General features: G+C 38.8%; 1 protein-coding gene across 3 annotated transcripts in view; it reads left to right on the top strand.

Moving 5' to 3' along the window:
• Window positions 1-1,430: 1,430 nt before the first annotated feature.
• The window catches only part of LOC129749953 (uncharacterized), a 157,931-nt gene continuing 143,402 nt past the window's right edge, over window positions 1,431-15,959 (top strand). Inside the window, exons 1-2 of one of the 3 annotated variants that reach the window (XM_055745108.1) lie at window positions 1,431-1,612; window positions 2,068-2,253. In XM_055745108.1, the coding sequence (XP_055601083.1) occupies window positions 2,160-2,253 (94 nt within the window). In that variant the 5' untranslated portion in view covers window positions 1,431-1,612; window positions 2,068-2,159. The other 2 variants (XM_055745123.1, XM_055745116.1) reach the window with 2 other exon arrangements.

Genomic DNA, 15,959 nt, shown 5'->3' with positions numbered 1-15,959 from the left:
GATTTCAGATTCAGATTTCAGATTCAGATTTCAGATTCAGATTTCAGATTCAGATTTCAGATTCAGATTTCAGATTCAGATTTCAGATTCAGATTTCAGATTTCAGATTCATATTTCTAATTCAGATTTTTTATTCAGATTTCTTATTCAGATTTCAGATTCAGATTCAGATTTTATATTCAGATTTCAGATTAAGATTTCATATTCGAATGTGAGGTTTAAATTTAAAGTTAGATAGGGGAGATGAGGGCATAACGAGCACCCAGGGCATAATAAGCACTACTCTTTACTACGATAGTACGTATTTTCTTCAATAAATTTTTATGAGGATTTGTTTCGTACTTCCTATAGCATTAATTTTTCACAAAAACAGGAATATCCTTATCATCTTTACAGAGATATTTAAAAAAAACTGCTATGTTCTCAAGTAACGATAAAATTATAATTTCTGGGCATCACGAAATAAGCTCTTACGATCTTAAAATCACCTTGATCTATAATGTACGCACTGCACCATGGTGTACACATTGTTTCTCAATTTTTACCATCATAAAATTTTTGATTTTTCACTTTTATCAATTTTAAAACACGGGGCATATAGAACACCATTTTATCGAGGCATAATGAGCATTTTCTGCCGTAGAATCTAGCAGCGAATTAAAATTGATTTATAGAGCCACACCTTGACTAGGTATATATAGGTAAGGTGTCGGAGAGGTAATCAAAAGACTAGAGTTCGATTTTTGTTCGAGGTGATTTTTTTCCATTTACAATTCATGATCGATTTTTTTATTGTTACATTATACGGCTAGTAGCATCATCCTCCAAACAAAGCACATAATGTATGAGCGTGCGTGAATTGTTCGTATTCTACAAACAGACCTAGATTATTTTGTTATTGCTTTGTTTGAATCTACGACTCACCTGACTTCATCGAGTTGAATTCACTGCTAGATTCCCCGGCAGAAAACGCACATCTTGCCCTGATTAATGGTGCTCATACTTCCTTCGGGGGGGGGGGGGTTCTCATTATGCCCCTACAGTGGCTGGTTTTCAGCTTTTGGCAATTTTTTTTAAAATACAATTTTTAACGATTTCATCTAGTTTTTCACGTTTCAGCCCGTTAGGGAATAGGCTTTTCAAGTGTCTGAACACGAAACAATAATGTAACCTCCATATTACAGCTATTTTCTATGGTTAAATAAGCGTTTTCCTTAAGGTGGCCATTATGCCCTCATCTCCCCTACATATGTGATCAATTTTATTAGTGTATGCTAAACTTCGCTTTACCCCGATGTTCTCTATAAATAACAGACACCACCACAATGAACCCAGTTACGTTCACGGTGTTATTGAAACTGTGATGTAAAAATCTGCAACAGTTCAACCGACTACGGAGCGACGCCAAGCGAATGCGCCGGACCATTGCAGTTCTTAGCAGACATTCACCGTGAGCAGTCGTTTTCTTAGACGAGCCTAGTAGTACATGCTGCTTGACTGACTGCCGAACCAAAAACCTAAAATCGCAAGGCATGGAGCGCTAAGCAGCTACATTTCGACAACGTAATTCAAAGCATAAGTGAATATACAGTGAAGTACCTACAGTGCGCAGGTGGGTTTGCTGAATGAAGGGAGCTTTAAAGGTGTAGCCATTCTCATGCGCGCCGCCAAGAAAGGTTATTGCTGCTTAGCAGTTACGTTTCGTTTTCAAGAGACCTCAATTTGATTGAGCATTTGCATGATCGATCTATGCCAGCCAATAGTCTGTCGTGTGTGACTCGCGATGTGAAGTTCAGAAGATTCCACATGCATCAGTTCGGCATTGGAAGCTTTGGAAGGGGTGGTTACGTTGTTGTTATCATTAGTGCACAAATAAAATATAATTAGAAAAAAAAATTGAATCATTTTGAAAAGTGGCGAGCACAATGCTTCTATATGGTGACTTCGGTGTATGGAAAACGAAAAAATCAACGCATCTATTCAGTTCGTAAACTTTCGATCAGAGCTGAAATGGATTAAGAAAGTTTTCTCTAAATCATCTGTCAATGCTTTATTTTCATGAAACAGGTGAAACGATCCAGCCAGCAGCGTGCAGTTGTGATTTGAAGGGATCTTAATAGGGAAATTTTGTAGCGCTGGTTTTCATCTGAGACGGCAATATGAAAACAAAGCTGTGCCTATTCGTGACCCTCATTTTAGGAAGTCTACAAGTTTTTCCGACTGAAGCTGATTCTGTACCTGAGTCAGATCAGGGTAAGTAAGCAATCAATTTTTAACTGTTTATCACTAGAATCTTGAATTTTCTTCTAAAATAGAAGTAAATCCAGTTTTAGTATCAAATTAGATATTTTTGAGTTTAAATTATACATTAAATACTAATAACGATCGCCATTTTTAACTCCAAACGATTTTTAAAGATTTGTTCTAAGCCTTTTCGTGTTTGACTTATACAAACAGGAGCATTTATATCAATGATACACGTGTTAATTGTTAAATTTTGGAAGGCCTTCCAGAGCATGATGTGTGTAGGGTCAAGTGGGGTAACTATGAACACGGGGTAATTCCGAACAAGTGCTATACACGTTGCTGTGGAGGATGAATAAACACAAAAAGTTCCAAAAGTGGTAGTTTAACATCCATTTGATAGCTATAAGCTGTTTCCGATCTGCTCTCAAATCCTCATGATATCATTTCAGATGTTTTAAAAAACCATTATCCCGTGAAACGTTTTCGACAATGTTCAATGTTTTGAATATCTGATAATAGGAAATCCAGCTGGAATGTTGTTATCCCTCTTTTACATCCAGTTTATGATGCTTTGTCTGGATTTTGAAGAAATTTTGAAAAATTTTATTCGTACTGATTCACAGATGAGTGTTCATATTTACCTCATAGTTTTCGTCCTTTGGGGTAATTATGAACACATATTTTTATTCCTTTCGTGTCGTTTTTGTCGTGGCTTTTCGATGGTCAAATGTTTTATTCAGCAACTTAGGGGGCCATTCGCTAATTACCCAAACATTTCCAGACCCCTTTCCCCCTCCTCCCCTTGTAAGAAAATTCTTACAAAATTACCCCCCTCCCCCTTCTCCTGTAAGGTCTTAACACATTTAAGACCGTAAAGAAATCTTAGCCGGGAAACATCAACACTCGGCATTCTATATCACAGAATCCACTGGACCAAATTCAATAAATTTCATATTAGAATTAGGTCCGCAATGTGTTAAGTGCTAGGTTTTGAATTTTTGAAAAATTGATTTTTTTTTTCTGAAAATGAGATTTGGTTTCTAAACCACAAAACTATGTCAGTTCTTTTCTGTCTTTACAAAAACCTTTTGAACACAATTTTATCATAACTGGAAATAAAAAAGTGAATAAAACAGAAATTTAAAAAAAAATCCCAATCCGTAATCACATTAAAACAAGTCTTAAATTAAAAATTAGTGACAAAAACTTGCTTTTTATTGATAGAAAAAAGACAGTCAAATGTTTTCTTAGATTAAGTGAGTGGTGCGTAATAGTTTTACCGGTAATACCAAAACCGAAAACCTGTATCCCAGGAATAGTTCTCTAATACCTAATACTGGTTTCACGTCTTTCCAAAACCAGTATTTTTGTATTGATAATTAACAAGGTTATAAACTAAACTTGAAAAAATGTTTGATTTTACTAAAAATAATATTCACCATTTGTTTACAAAAGGTTGGCTGCTCGAGATTTTATTCATAACCGCGTGAAATTTAACATTATTATGAACTTTAAATCTGTGGTCAATAGTAAAATATATGAAAAAATATGATAAATTTTAATAGGTGAAGCACAAATCAAAAAGATCAGTTTTCCTGTATGTTAAGAGAACGTGCTGCTATTCAGAACATTAGAATTAAAGCAAATAATAATTGTTTATGTGTTACATTCGGATAACAAAGATCCTAAATCTATTTTCTTGCAGTTTTATTTTTATAGTTAGATACTTTTTTCAATGTTAATTTGTTCGGGCTTGTGATATAGCTCAGTTGGCAAGTCTGTTGTCTCCTGAGCCGATGTCCGCGAGTTCGAGCCCAAGAGTAAACATCGAACACAGTTGTACCGGATAAGTTTTTCAATAACAATCCGCCAACTGCAACGTTGATAAAGTCGCGAATGCCATAAAGATGGTAAAATGACTATAATCGAAGCAAAAAAAAATGTTAATATGTTCGAATACATTTTTTTTTCTATTTGGTACAGATTTTCTCTTTTTTTGAAGATTTTCTCTTTCAGTTTGGTGAGGAAAACTTCTGCTGCACTTCAATTTTTTGTAGAAAATACATCTACTAATGTGAAATTTCATAGAGGTGATAAAAAATGCATTGGTGTAAATATTTTTCAAAACAGTCGATCATATAGAACTGACAAGCCTTGCAAAAAATTACTGTTCACCGATCCAAGAAGATTTCAATGAGTGTTTTTGTGAAACAACCATCTTAAAAGATTTTCGAATTTTCTGTAGGTATATGTATAGGTATGAATTTCATGATATCTACCTGAAAAGCCTAGCCCACGCCATTTAGGTGAAGACTTGATGGATGTAAAAAATATCGAGTAACCTGACTCGCCTAAAATTTCACTGGTATGGAGAGGTCCTATCAAATAAAAATGTTCTGTAACGACATACATATAGAAACGGAAAAAACAAACCAACCAAAATGTAAAAGATGCAACAAAGCAATTAAACTCCCGAATTATAAGTTAAAAAAAATCAATCAAAAAGAACACAAAAAAGCTATATTTTCTGTTGCTTTCCATCTTATTTTCGATTACATTTGTTTTTTTTATAAGTTTTATACATGAATTGAATTGAGTTTTTATGAAACAACCCATTTTTATATTACTACTAATAATTTTCATAATTTGGTGTTGAATTGAGATTTTCTGACACCATATAAATCATATTGGACAAGTCTCGGGGTAAATATGAACATAGCTAGGGGTAATTATTGTGGTGATGTATGCTACGGTTAATAGATAATTGTTACCATTATGTGTTGAGGTGTATAAATTCAATGGTCAATCGCCGAGCCAGGGAGGTGACGTCACGAGTCACGACCTTCATCGCCGGAAAGGTGCTGAACAAAAACAGCAACGTCATACAATCGTCCAGCTCTTTGATTGCATCGATAAAAGTAGGAAACCGTTCCTTGATAATATGATCCAGCTTAATTTCCGGATAGTTGGCCATTCGTACATTTTTCAACAAATTATTTCCCTTGGCACGGGCTTGAGCGATGCGCCGATTGAAGATTTTCCGATCTCTCAAGGTCCAAACGATCGGTTCGTGCAGCAGGAACGTGATGTCCTTCTTGTGGTACAGAATTTTGATATCGGTACTGCCTCGTTGCGCCACAGCTCGATGTTTCGGTTCCCTCGGGTAGAACCCAATGGATTTCAAGTCCACACGATTATATTAATTTATACACCTCAACACATAATGGTAACAGTTATCTATTAACCGTAGCATACATCACCACAATTATGAACAGGTTTTAGGGTAATTATGAACACAATTTTTTAAGTCAAAAATCACCATACACTTCTTACTGTGGGTAAATGTAACGTATAACTACTGTTACTTTTTAAAAATTTTATACCAAGTTCGTAATCCGTGTTCATAATTACTCCCTAGACAGTGGGGTAAATATGAACAGACGGGGTAATTATTAACAGACGTCTCAAGAACGTGAGTTGCGACTAAAAAATAAAAGTTGCTCTACATAATGATGAAGAGCACGGAAACATTCATTGTTGACAGCTTTTCAGAATTTATTATACACCCATAGAAGAGGTTGCAAAAATCCAATGCCTATTTAGCACATCTCTGTGCCGATAATGCGCTGAAATGTGCACTGTGCCGAAGATGATATGTTTGAAAAACCGTAACTGGCATAAGGACTCGGCTCCCAACTAAAATGATGCATGACCACTACATTCAAGCAATACAAGAAAAACATTTTATGGGATTTCGTTCCTATTGGATAATTCATCCCAGAAACAAGAAAATAAAAATATAAACCACAGCGCCCGTAGGGAGAATCGAACTCAAATCACTAACTAAATGGTCTTGCCAGACCGACATTTTAACCAGTGTACTATTTGAGCTTCATGCAGGAAGAGGGATATTTGTCATAGGCATTCTGCCACCGATCAATCACAAAAGAAACGCACGACAGTGGCTTCCCGGCGTTTGGCCTCCTTTCAAGGTATTCATTTGTCTTGCGATGGAAACGGGAAAGGGAACGGGAGTGGAGGAAACGGGAAACCCATTGAATGAGAACTGTGCTTTGCTTACTGCCTGCTATTACATACACACGCTACATATACACAGCTGCTAAAGCCGGGCAGCTTGGCCGGTGCTTGTTTGCCGGTGAATTGAAGGAATATATTCTTGTTGCTTTTGCTACATACACACGCACAGCTTAGCCGTGGTTGTTTGCCGGTGAATTGAATTAAAGGAATGTTTTTTTTGTTGTTGCTTTCACTGCATACACACGCACAGCTCGGCCGTGGTTGTTTGCCGGTATATTGAAGGGATTGAATTAGAAGGATGTTTTTGTTGTTGCTTTTGCTACATTCACACGCACAGTGCTCGGTTCGCTGGCTGCCTGGTGTTGGCCGGTATTTATTTCCATCCTTCTTCGTCTTGTGATGCGATAGGGAGGGACGTGAAAGCGTTTTTATTTTGTTTCTTTCAGACATACGCAATTCGGTTAACTTGGGAGATTAATGCCGGTGGGAGCAAATCGAATCAGCACCGATCGCGTTATCTTCTTGTACCAATGATGCTATGTAATTGACTACACGCCATTGGCACAGAGGCTGAATTTTGGGTGTAAGAAATGAACATAAGGTGGATGTAAGTGTGCTAAATAAAGAAATTTTGTTCATAATTACCCCACCTAGCCCTACCCAAACGAGTGTTTTATTGATTTTAGTACTTCCAAAAGTGTTTTTTTTTTGTTTCGACTTTAACACGTTCGTCGCCACGGCACCCATATTCGGGTGACGGGTGTATTTCCTGGGGGGCCCCGTCACATCAAAAAGCAGGTGACGCTCTCTTACTCAAGTTAGCCGCTCAGTTTAGCCACACGTTGCAAATCTGGGAACTCTCCCTCTTTTCTTACTCGCTCCCAGAATTTCTTTGGGCCCGGCTAGTAAAACTACCAAAATGAGCGTGGCGACGAACGTGTTAAGTCGTTTTAACATCTCTATGTCATTCGCGACTTAAATCAACGATGCAGTTGGCCGACAGTGATTGAAAAACTTATCCGGTACAACGGTGATCGCTGTTTACTCTTGGGCTCGAACTCACGGACATCGGCTCAGGAAGCAACTGACTTGCCAACTGAGCTATATCACAAGCCCTCCAAAAGTTTAAACCAAATAAAAATAGTTCCATTTCAGGACCAATATATTCTGGTCTATTCTTGGGTTTGATTCAAACATTAATTGAACCTATTAAAACCTTATCAGTGTTAAAACTATGTAGATCCTATCAGAGGAAAACACTACTCACTCCATTTTTTCAAACTCAAAATTAAATTTTTTTTTTTGGTTCAAAACCGCAGTTCGGTGGCAGCCCTTAACTTGGAGTTTGACTGGGCAATCGCAAAGTTGAGTTGCAAGTTGCAACAGTCATACTGAAAGTTCAGTTCGAAGGGCGAACCCAAAATTAATCTTTTTTCGCTTTTTTCGGGTCGTGAAAGAAAAAGAAGCTTTCAAAGTTCATATTTTTGAATTTGAATTGTTAGTAAGCAAATGAACGATTGATTGCATTTAATGGTATATTTATCAATTAAAGTATGAAGAAAATGATAAATTATTCTGACTTCTGACCTCCGACTAAGGAAAATAAATTACTAGATTGTCGGAGGTCTGTGTTCAGCTGTCAGTTCAACAGCGACGTTTCTAATTTTTTTAATTTAAATACACAATTATTTATTTACACGGTTTTTCTTCTCACGACATAACCTTATTATCAATATTCCTCCAATCATGGAAACCTTTTTTCAGTTTCTCGGCCATCCCACATTTCTCAGATCACGCTCCACTTGGTCTAACCACCTCGCTCGTTGCATCCCTACTCGTCTCGTTCCTACCGGATTGTTAGCGAACACCTGTTTTGCAGGATATTTGTCCGGCATTCTCGTAACACGTCCTGCACAGCGTATTTGTCCAGCCTTCGCTACCTTCTGGATACTGGGTTTGCTGTAGAATAGCAAAAGCTCATGGTTTATCCTTCACCTCCACACAATGATGGTTCTAACACTCGTCGCTCGAATACTCCGAGTGTGCGCAGTTTCTCTTCGAGCAATATCGACGTATCGTGCACGTAGAGGACAATCGGTCTAATGAGCTTTGTGCACAGATTACACTTTGTGCGGGGGCTTAGTCTTCTCGACCGCAGTTACTTTCCTTCCTGCTTCGCGTTTGAGTTTGCGGTAGATCTCCTCCACCACCGTAGATGATCTGCCAACAACATCAATGTTGAAAATCGTGCCCTGCATTTCGCCCACCGCTCGTCGAATAACACCTTCTAGCAAACGTTGAAGATCATGCAGGATAGGCTAGCGCCTTGTCGAAGCCCCCTGCGCGATTCGAATGAACTCGACAATTCACCCGTAATCCGCACACAGCACAGCACTGCGTTCTATGCATCGTTGCCTTGATCAGTCTGGTCGGCTTCCCGGAAAAGCCGTTCTCGCCCATAATTTTCCAACTCGTCACGGTCGATCGTGTCGTATGCGACTTTGACGTCGATGAATAGATAGTGCAAGTCCTTGGTTTTCACGGCATTTTTGGAGGATTTGGTCCGTCGTAGACCGTCCCTCCATGAAGCCCATGACTTCCCACGAATCTGTTTGCTTGTGGTGTTAGGCGGCGAAGTTGGATTCGGGACAACACTTTGTAGGCAGCATTGAGGACAGAGATCGCTCGGTAGTTCTCACAGTCCAACTTGTCGTCCTTCTTGTAGATGGATCATATTACCCCTTCCTTCGAATTCCCGGTAGCTGTTCTGTGTCTCAGATCCGGACCATCAACCGGTGTAGACAATCGGTCAACTTGTCCGGGTCCATTTTAATAAGTTCAGCTGACAAATGGCTTACTCAACTTCATTCATCATTGGCTCCTCTACGCCAGCTATGTACATATCTTTCCCACCGTTGATCTCCTGCATGTACGCTGTTTAGGTGTCCATCGAAGTGCTACCTATAACTTTTGACCACCTCTCGATTGTCCGTCAGGATGCCTCCGTCCTTACCCCGTCACATTTCGTCACAGCTTCTGATAGAACTAGATGTACAATATTGCTTCAACTCCACGCCAACGTCAACAAACTTATGAAAAAAATGTATCTGAGATTTTTGTTTAAACACTATTTTTAATTATTTACTTAAAATAAAGCCATCAGAATTAGACACCAAATACTTAGAAAACGTAATTGAAAGTCACTGATAGGGCCGGAACCTATTCGAAATTCTTCTTTTGTCACTTGGAGTTAAAATAAGGTTGCCACATTTCCCAATTGTATCCAGGTTTACCCGGATATTTGACAAAAAATTTGGAAAAAGTCTGGTCTGAACCGGTTGCCAAATCAAACAAAGAAAAACTAATCCTGTTGTATTTCTTTTTATTTATGCGTTTAAAACGAAATTTTGTGGGCAAGTTTAAAAAAGCATGGATCACGTAAAATCTAGTTTTGATTGCACTTTAAAGGAAAAATAATAAAACAACTATTCCGATGTTGTTTTGATGAAATTTCGGACCTTTCGTCGAATACCACTCAACATAGTTTGGACACCCTATGCACTGACCTCAGCAGCCATTTTGTTCCACAATCTCTTCATCTCTGTTGCATCCCGAGTCGTCCTACTTTATCAGTGGTCCTACCATACTTCTCCATCTTCTGCTTGACAATTGCCCAAAATTTTTCGATAGAGCGGAATTGAGGGCTTGAAGCGCCAACAGTAAGCCGCATAAATGGCGTCAACTCGGAAGCGCCCTCGCTGGCTGAAATAGAAGCGGCAATCAAAAACATGAAATCCAACAAAGCACCTGGGATCGATTGCATCCCTGCTGAAATGCTGAAAGCCGACCCTGCCCTATCAGCACAAATGTTGCACCGTCTTTGCTGACATCTGGGATACTGCAACATTCCCGGCCGACTGGATGCAGGGTATCCTCGTAAAGGTCCCGAAGAAAGGAGACCTGACAGAGTGCGGTAACTGGCGAGGCATAACGTTGATCTGTACAACCCTCAAAGTACTCTGCAAAGAGATCCTGAACAGGATCCAGGAGAAAATCGACGCTACACTCCGACGGCAACAAGCTGGATTCCGATCCGGACGATCATGTGTGGACCACATCACAACGCTACGAATCATACTGGAACAAATCAACGAATTCCAGGACTCTCTTCTGCTGGTGTTCGTTGATTTCGAAAAAGCATTCGACCGACTTAATCATGAAAACATCTGGGCGGCTCTAAGGCGACGAGGGGTCCCAGAGAAACTAGTCCATCTCATCGAAGCACAATACGAGGCATTTGCGTGCAAGGTCTTGCACGATGGTGTCTTGTCCGAACCAATCCCGGTAACTGCTGGAGTGAGACAAGGATGTATCTTATCACCGCTACTTTTCCTCATCGTAATGGATGAGATTCTGACTGGATCGATCGACTGTGCACCGAACCGAGGATTGCTGTGGAATCCTTTAACAATGGAGCAACTGAACGACCTTGACCTGGCTGACGATATTGTTTTGCTCGCCCAAACACAACAAGACATGCAGAGCAAACTCGACGACCTCACCGAAAGTTCCAAGGCAGCAGGTCTCAAAGTCAATGTCGGAAAGACCAAGTCGATGGAGATCAACACAGGAAATCCCTCCAGTTACATGGTAGCTGGGCAACAAGTTGAAAAAGTGGAGTGCTTCCAGTATCTTGGTAGCCAGATAACGCCTGATGGTGGTACCAGGAAAGACATCGAAACCCGGATCAGAAAGGCCCGATTTGCGTTTGCGAGTCTCCGAAACATCTGGCGGTCACGCCAGATCTCTCTACGAACAAAAATCCGAATCTTCAACTCAAACGTCAAATCCGTATTGCTGTACGGGTGCGAAACTTGGTGCACATATGTGGTGACGACGCGAAAACTGCAAGTATTTGTAAACCGCTGCCTGCGGAATATCATCCGCGCTTGGTGGCCTGGCAACTGGATCTCGAATGAGGAACTACATCGCCGGTGTCATCAAAGGGCGCTAGAAATCGAGATTCGGGAACGTAAGTGCAGATAGATTGAGCACACGCTGCGAAAAGATGAAAACGAGATTTGCAGAGAGGCGCTTGACTGGAATCCAGAAGGTCATCGAAGAAGAGGCCGGCCCAGAAACTCGTGGCGGCGAAGCCTAGCCGCTGAAATCCGAACTGTCGACGAGAATCTTGACTGGGACCAGGTGAAGACGCTGGCTCCGGATCGTCAACAGTGGAGGTCTTTTACCACGGCCCTATGCACCGGAGGATCGGCGCGGGATCATTAAGTAAGAAATTGAGGGCAGTTGATGGGTTGATGTCCTTTTCGACAAAAATCCGCCCGCTGGCCCGATACCACTTTAGTACCTCTTTGATGTAATGGCTGCTTGCCAAATCTTGTGAAAACTTTACTGGTCCTTTATGAGATCTAAAGTACTGAAACACGAATTTGAGCTTGGCAGGGACATCACCCCGACCAGTGGCGTTGTAAAATTTTTGGCCAGGAAGCCGCCCAAAATCCATCTTCACGTACGTTTCTTCATCCATGAGGATACATCCATCGTACTTCGTTAGAACCTTGTTGTATAACTTCCGGGCTCGTCCGGCTTCTACATAATTTTTCAATGTCCGGTTTGGTTGCTTACTGGCCCGATAAGATCGTATTCCTTCGCGCAGACGAATCCTTCTGACGGTGCACCGGTCGGCATTGAATTTCTTGGCGATGTCATAGTCCGACTGTACACGGTCAATTTGACCATCTTTACAGTTTTCGCGGTTTTTGAACCCGACCACGTCGGGTTTTTGACGTGGGTGTCTAAAATTAATTTTTGTCTCGCGGCCTCCATCACGTGTAACTTTTTTGGAACAAAACGAATCGTAATGAAATTTTCAGCACTGATAGAAGAAACATTTCCGAACAAAGTACTGTCAAAACATTTCAGATCCGACTACTAGGAGCGCTATGGTACAATAATTTTGGATGATCCATGCTTTGATCATAAAAGGTTCACTCTGTTGTAATGTGAGCCTACTTGGTTGAATGATTCAACTGAACGAAAACGCTCACTGAAGAAGATAGTAAGTTGCTATCGAAATACCGGTATTACTTAATGATCCCGCGCCGATCCTCCGGTGCATAGGGCCGTGGTAAAAGACCTCCACTGTTGACGATCCGGAGCCAGCGTCTTCACTTGGTCCCAGTCAAGATTCTCGTCGACAGTTCGGATTTCAGCGGCTAGGCTTCGCCGCCACGAGTTTCTGGGTCTGCCTCTTCTTCGATGACCTTCTGGATTCCAATCTAGCGCCTCTCTGCAAATCTCGTTTTCATCTCTTCGCAGCGTGTGCCCAATCCATCTCCACTTACGTTCCCGAATCTCGATTTCTAGCGCCTTTTGATGACACCGGCGATGTAGTTCCTCATTCGAGATCCAGTTGCCAGGCCACCAAGCGCGGATAATATTCCGCAGGCAGCGATTTACAAATACTTGCATCGAAACTTTTAACTTACCGTGGTTGAATCCAAGGCTACTAGATCACAAGGTTCTCTGACTTTGTCAGTAAGAGGAGAGCGCGGTGAGGTTCAGTGAGTTTGTTTGTAAACATCGGAAAATTTGTTCGAGCTGAGGGCTTTGTTAGTAAACAAACTCCTCGAACTCCATAGTAGCCAAATCTAAATGGCTGAATCGAGAGTTTCTCATATCTTTACAGCTCCTATATATACCCACCTTGGTTGAATCGAAAGGAATCTTTCGATTGCTTTGATTCACATGAAAGGAAGCCTAAAATACGATTCTAAATCTGCTGATGAGTTGAAATGAAAATTAAATTTGCATTTTTTTTTTTAATTATTTTTAGTTGTTTATTTTGTTGTTAAGTAATTCCTGGATTTTGACCAAATTTGCTGGGATTTTGGATCGAAATATTTTAAATCAACTGCTTTGGTTTTGCCAGGTTTTTATCTATTATATAAAATTCTCTTGTAACGGTGAAATGAATGAACGAAATGAACGAAACGATTCAAATGAAATCATTTTTCGAATATTTTGTAGGCATGGGAATCGGTTTATATCGAATAAAAATAACATAATGTCGCATCAATTGTCCGTAATAATTAAATTTGTAGTTTTTCGAAACAAATTAAAGTTATGGCATCCATTTTCTCGACATTTTTTTTTCCTTTGGGCGGTTTGTTTTTCGTCTCCATGGTCGAGGCGTCGCGAGCAGACGTCGTTAGAGGATAGTAGCCATGGCATAGCATACTGATTAGTGGGAACATATGGGCGCGTATTTTCAATGCACGTGGTGGCGCTATGAAGCCTAGATGAGATTTTTTTCTTCTTGATTCCTCTTTTCTACAGCACATGGTAATGAATGACGACTAGATATAATCAGGATTTAAATTTTGCCGTTCGAATCAAAACCATATAAATGATTTTAAAAATTATTTAATTTAATTTAATTGATTTCGTATAAATTAAAGCAGCAATAAAAGTCTAAAATAATGAAATAATGGTATGACTGTTTGCGAACGTTTGAAAAAAAAGTGGGAAGATTTAAATACAATTTTAAAATCAATAAGCCTAGAAGATTAGTTTTGATGCATATCGAAAACAGAATAAAAGAATAAGATGTTTTCAACAGAAATTTGATCATGTTCTTAACTGAATATGTATCAAGCGCCTTTTAAATTTTGAGAACAACAACCAAATCCGATGAAAAGAAACAAACACTGAACTGAACAAGAGCCTGTCCTTTAAAATAGAGGATTGATGTAATTAAAAGCCGAATGCAGAGAACTTTTTGATTTTTTGCAAGCATAAGTGGAAGTTATCAATAAAATAAACCACTTTTTTTATTTAAAAAAAAAATCGAGGATATGCATTTTCCGGAAGAATTCCGGAAGAAGAAAGCACACAACGTTCAACATTTACATTAGGATTATAAATCATTTCTTGATCTATAAATTCTTGGGCCCAAATAAACAATCTGACTAATTAAACTCAGCTTTTTTTCCGAAAACACTGTACTGTTGGTTTACACATAATTCAAATATGTACTTAACATGAAAAGTGTGTTTTTGGAATACATATTTTGGCTACATAGAAAAGACATTTGTTGAAAAACATTTTTTGTGATTGATATTCCAATGGAAGCAGATGTTTTTTGATAAAATTTTAATGTGATTTGGGAGTGTTGAAAATAATATCAACTCCTGTCATTCCACACGGTGGAGCCAGTGCAAACGTGCCTTTTAGCCATGGAACATCTACCTTTTAAGGAATTTCATCTACAAAATGATTCAGCATTATGTGAGACAGTTAAGAAAGGGGTATCCCATGTGTTGAATCTGAAGTGAATTTTCGAAATTATCAAATTTCTTAGTAAATGAAGGTCTTTTGATTAAACAGCATTATGTAAAAGTGGAATATGATACATAAACTTATATGCTTATACTGCAAAAAAACTTCAGATTTATCAATAAAATTTGATAAAACAAACAGGAGCAAGTAATAAATTCATTTCAAAGCCTTACACTACGTTTCGCATCTATGAATAAGTTAAAAAAAAAAGCATTGTGTTTTCACTTGCCTCAATAAATGGGAAATATCTGTTTGTCAACATTTTTGCATATTTTAAGTTCAACAAGAGTTTGTTGAAAACTGAATTATTTATGCAACATACGAAAATTGAAATGTGTTGAGGATTTTTAAATTTTTCTTAGATTTATAAAAGATCAACTATGGTAAAATCCCCTTGCACTTGCCCCGGGGTATCTGAATTGAAATTAAAAAATAGAAGCAAAACAAACTTTGATAACTGTTAGCCTTCTCGGCGCGAAAATCTACATTTTAAGGTTTTTGCGATCTTTGCATGAATTTCTTGAAAATATTCATACCACCATCGAAGCATAAAGCAATTTGACGATGATTTCTACTTGTTATGATCGAAATTAGTTTTCTAAGATCATGTTTTGACAATTTTAATTTTAATTTGCTTTCAGCGCTTGCTTAAATGTAAATAAACCAAAAAATCGAATACCACACAACTTTTGAAAGCGCTCTTAATCTCTTCGTCGCAAGTGGTCGCAGCTAAACTCTTTAGAACTTGTTATTACAGACCTGACACTTGGATAACATTAAGTTTTCTGCACCTGACACTAGCTGACAAAAAGGATCGCGTCCAAAAACTTTTGAATATCAAATTAGTGTTTTCAAATGAGTTATTTAAAAATTGCATTTTTCCCGATAAATTATAATTTTTTGCCATTTTTCATTTTTATCAATCAATATTTCAAGTATGATACCTCCTACAACCCCAAAATTTCGAATTTTTATCAATCAAGGTGACTTCTTTTCCTTAAAACATATACCTAGTAAAAAATATCGGTGACAATCACTTTTTTCCGATTTTTGGCCACCTGATCTCCCGTAGTGCGCTGAAAGTAAAATTGACTAAATTCATATCACTTGTGATAATCATATAATGTCACATTCTCCGCTTGCATGTTTGTGAGTAGTTAGTGAAACCTGCTTGCTTGGACTATTTGCAAATCTAGACATCAATCATAGTACTTTGAAATATTATTTTCCATGTAAATACTATGAACATCAATATGGTGTACCCATTTCGCATACGCCAAACCGCAAAGAAGATGCGCCTACTCTGTGTTTTT

The sequence above is a fragment of the Uranotaenia lowii genome, chromosome 1 (assembly GCF_029784155.1).
Source record: "Uranotaenia lowii strain MFRU-FL chromosome 1, ASM2978415v1, whole genome shotgun sequence".
Taxonomy (NCBI): Eukaryota; Metazoa; Arthropoda; class Insecta; order Diptera; family Culicidae; genus Uranotaenia; species Uranotaenia lowii.
This window is presented reverse-complemented; position numbering and strand designations above follow the sequence as displayed.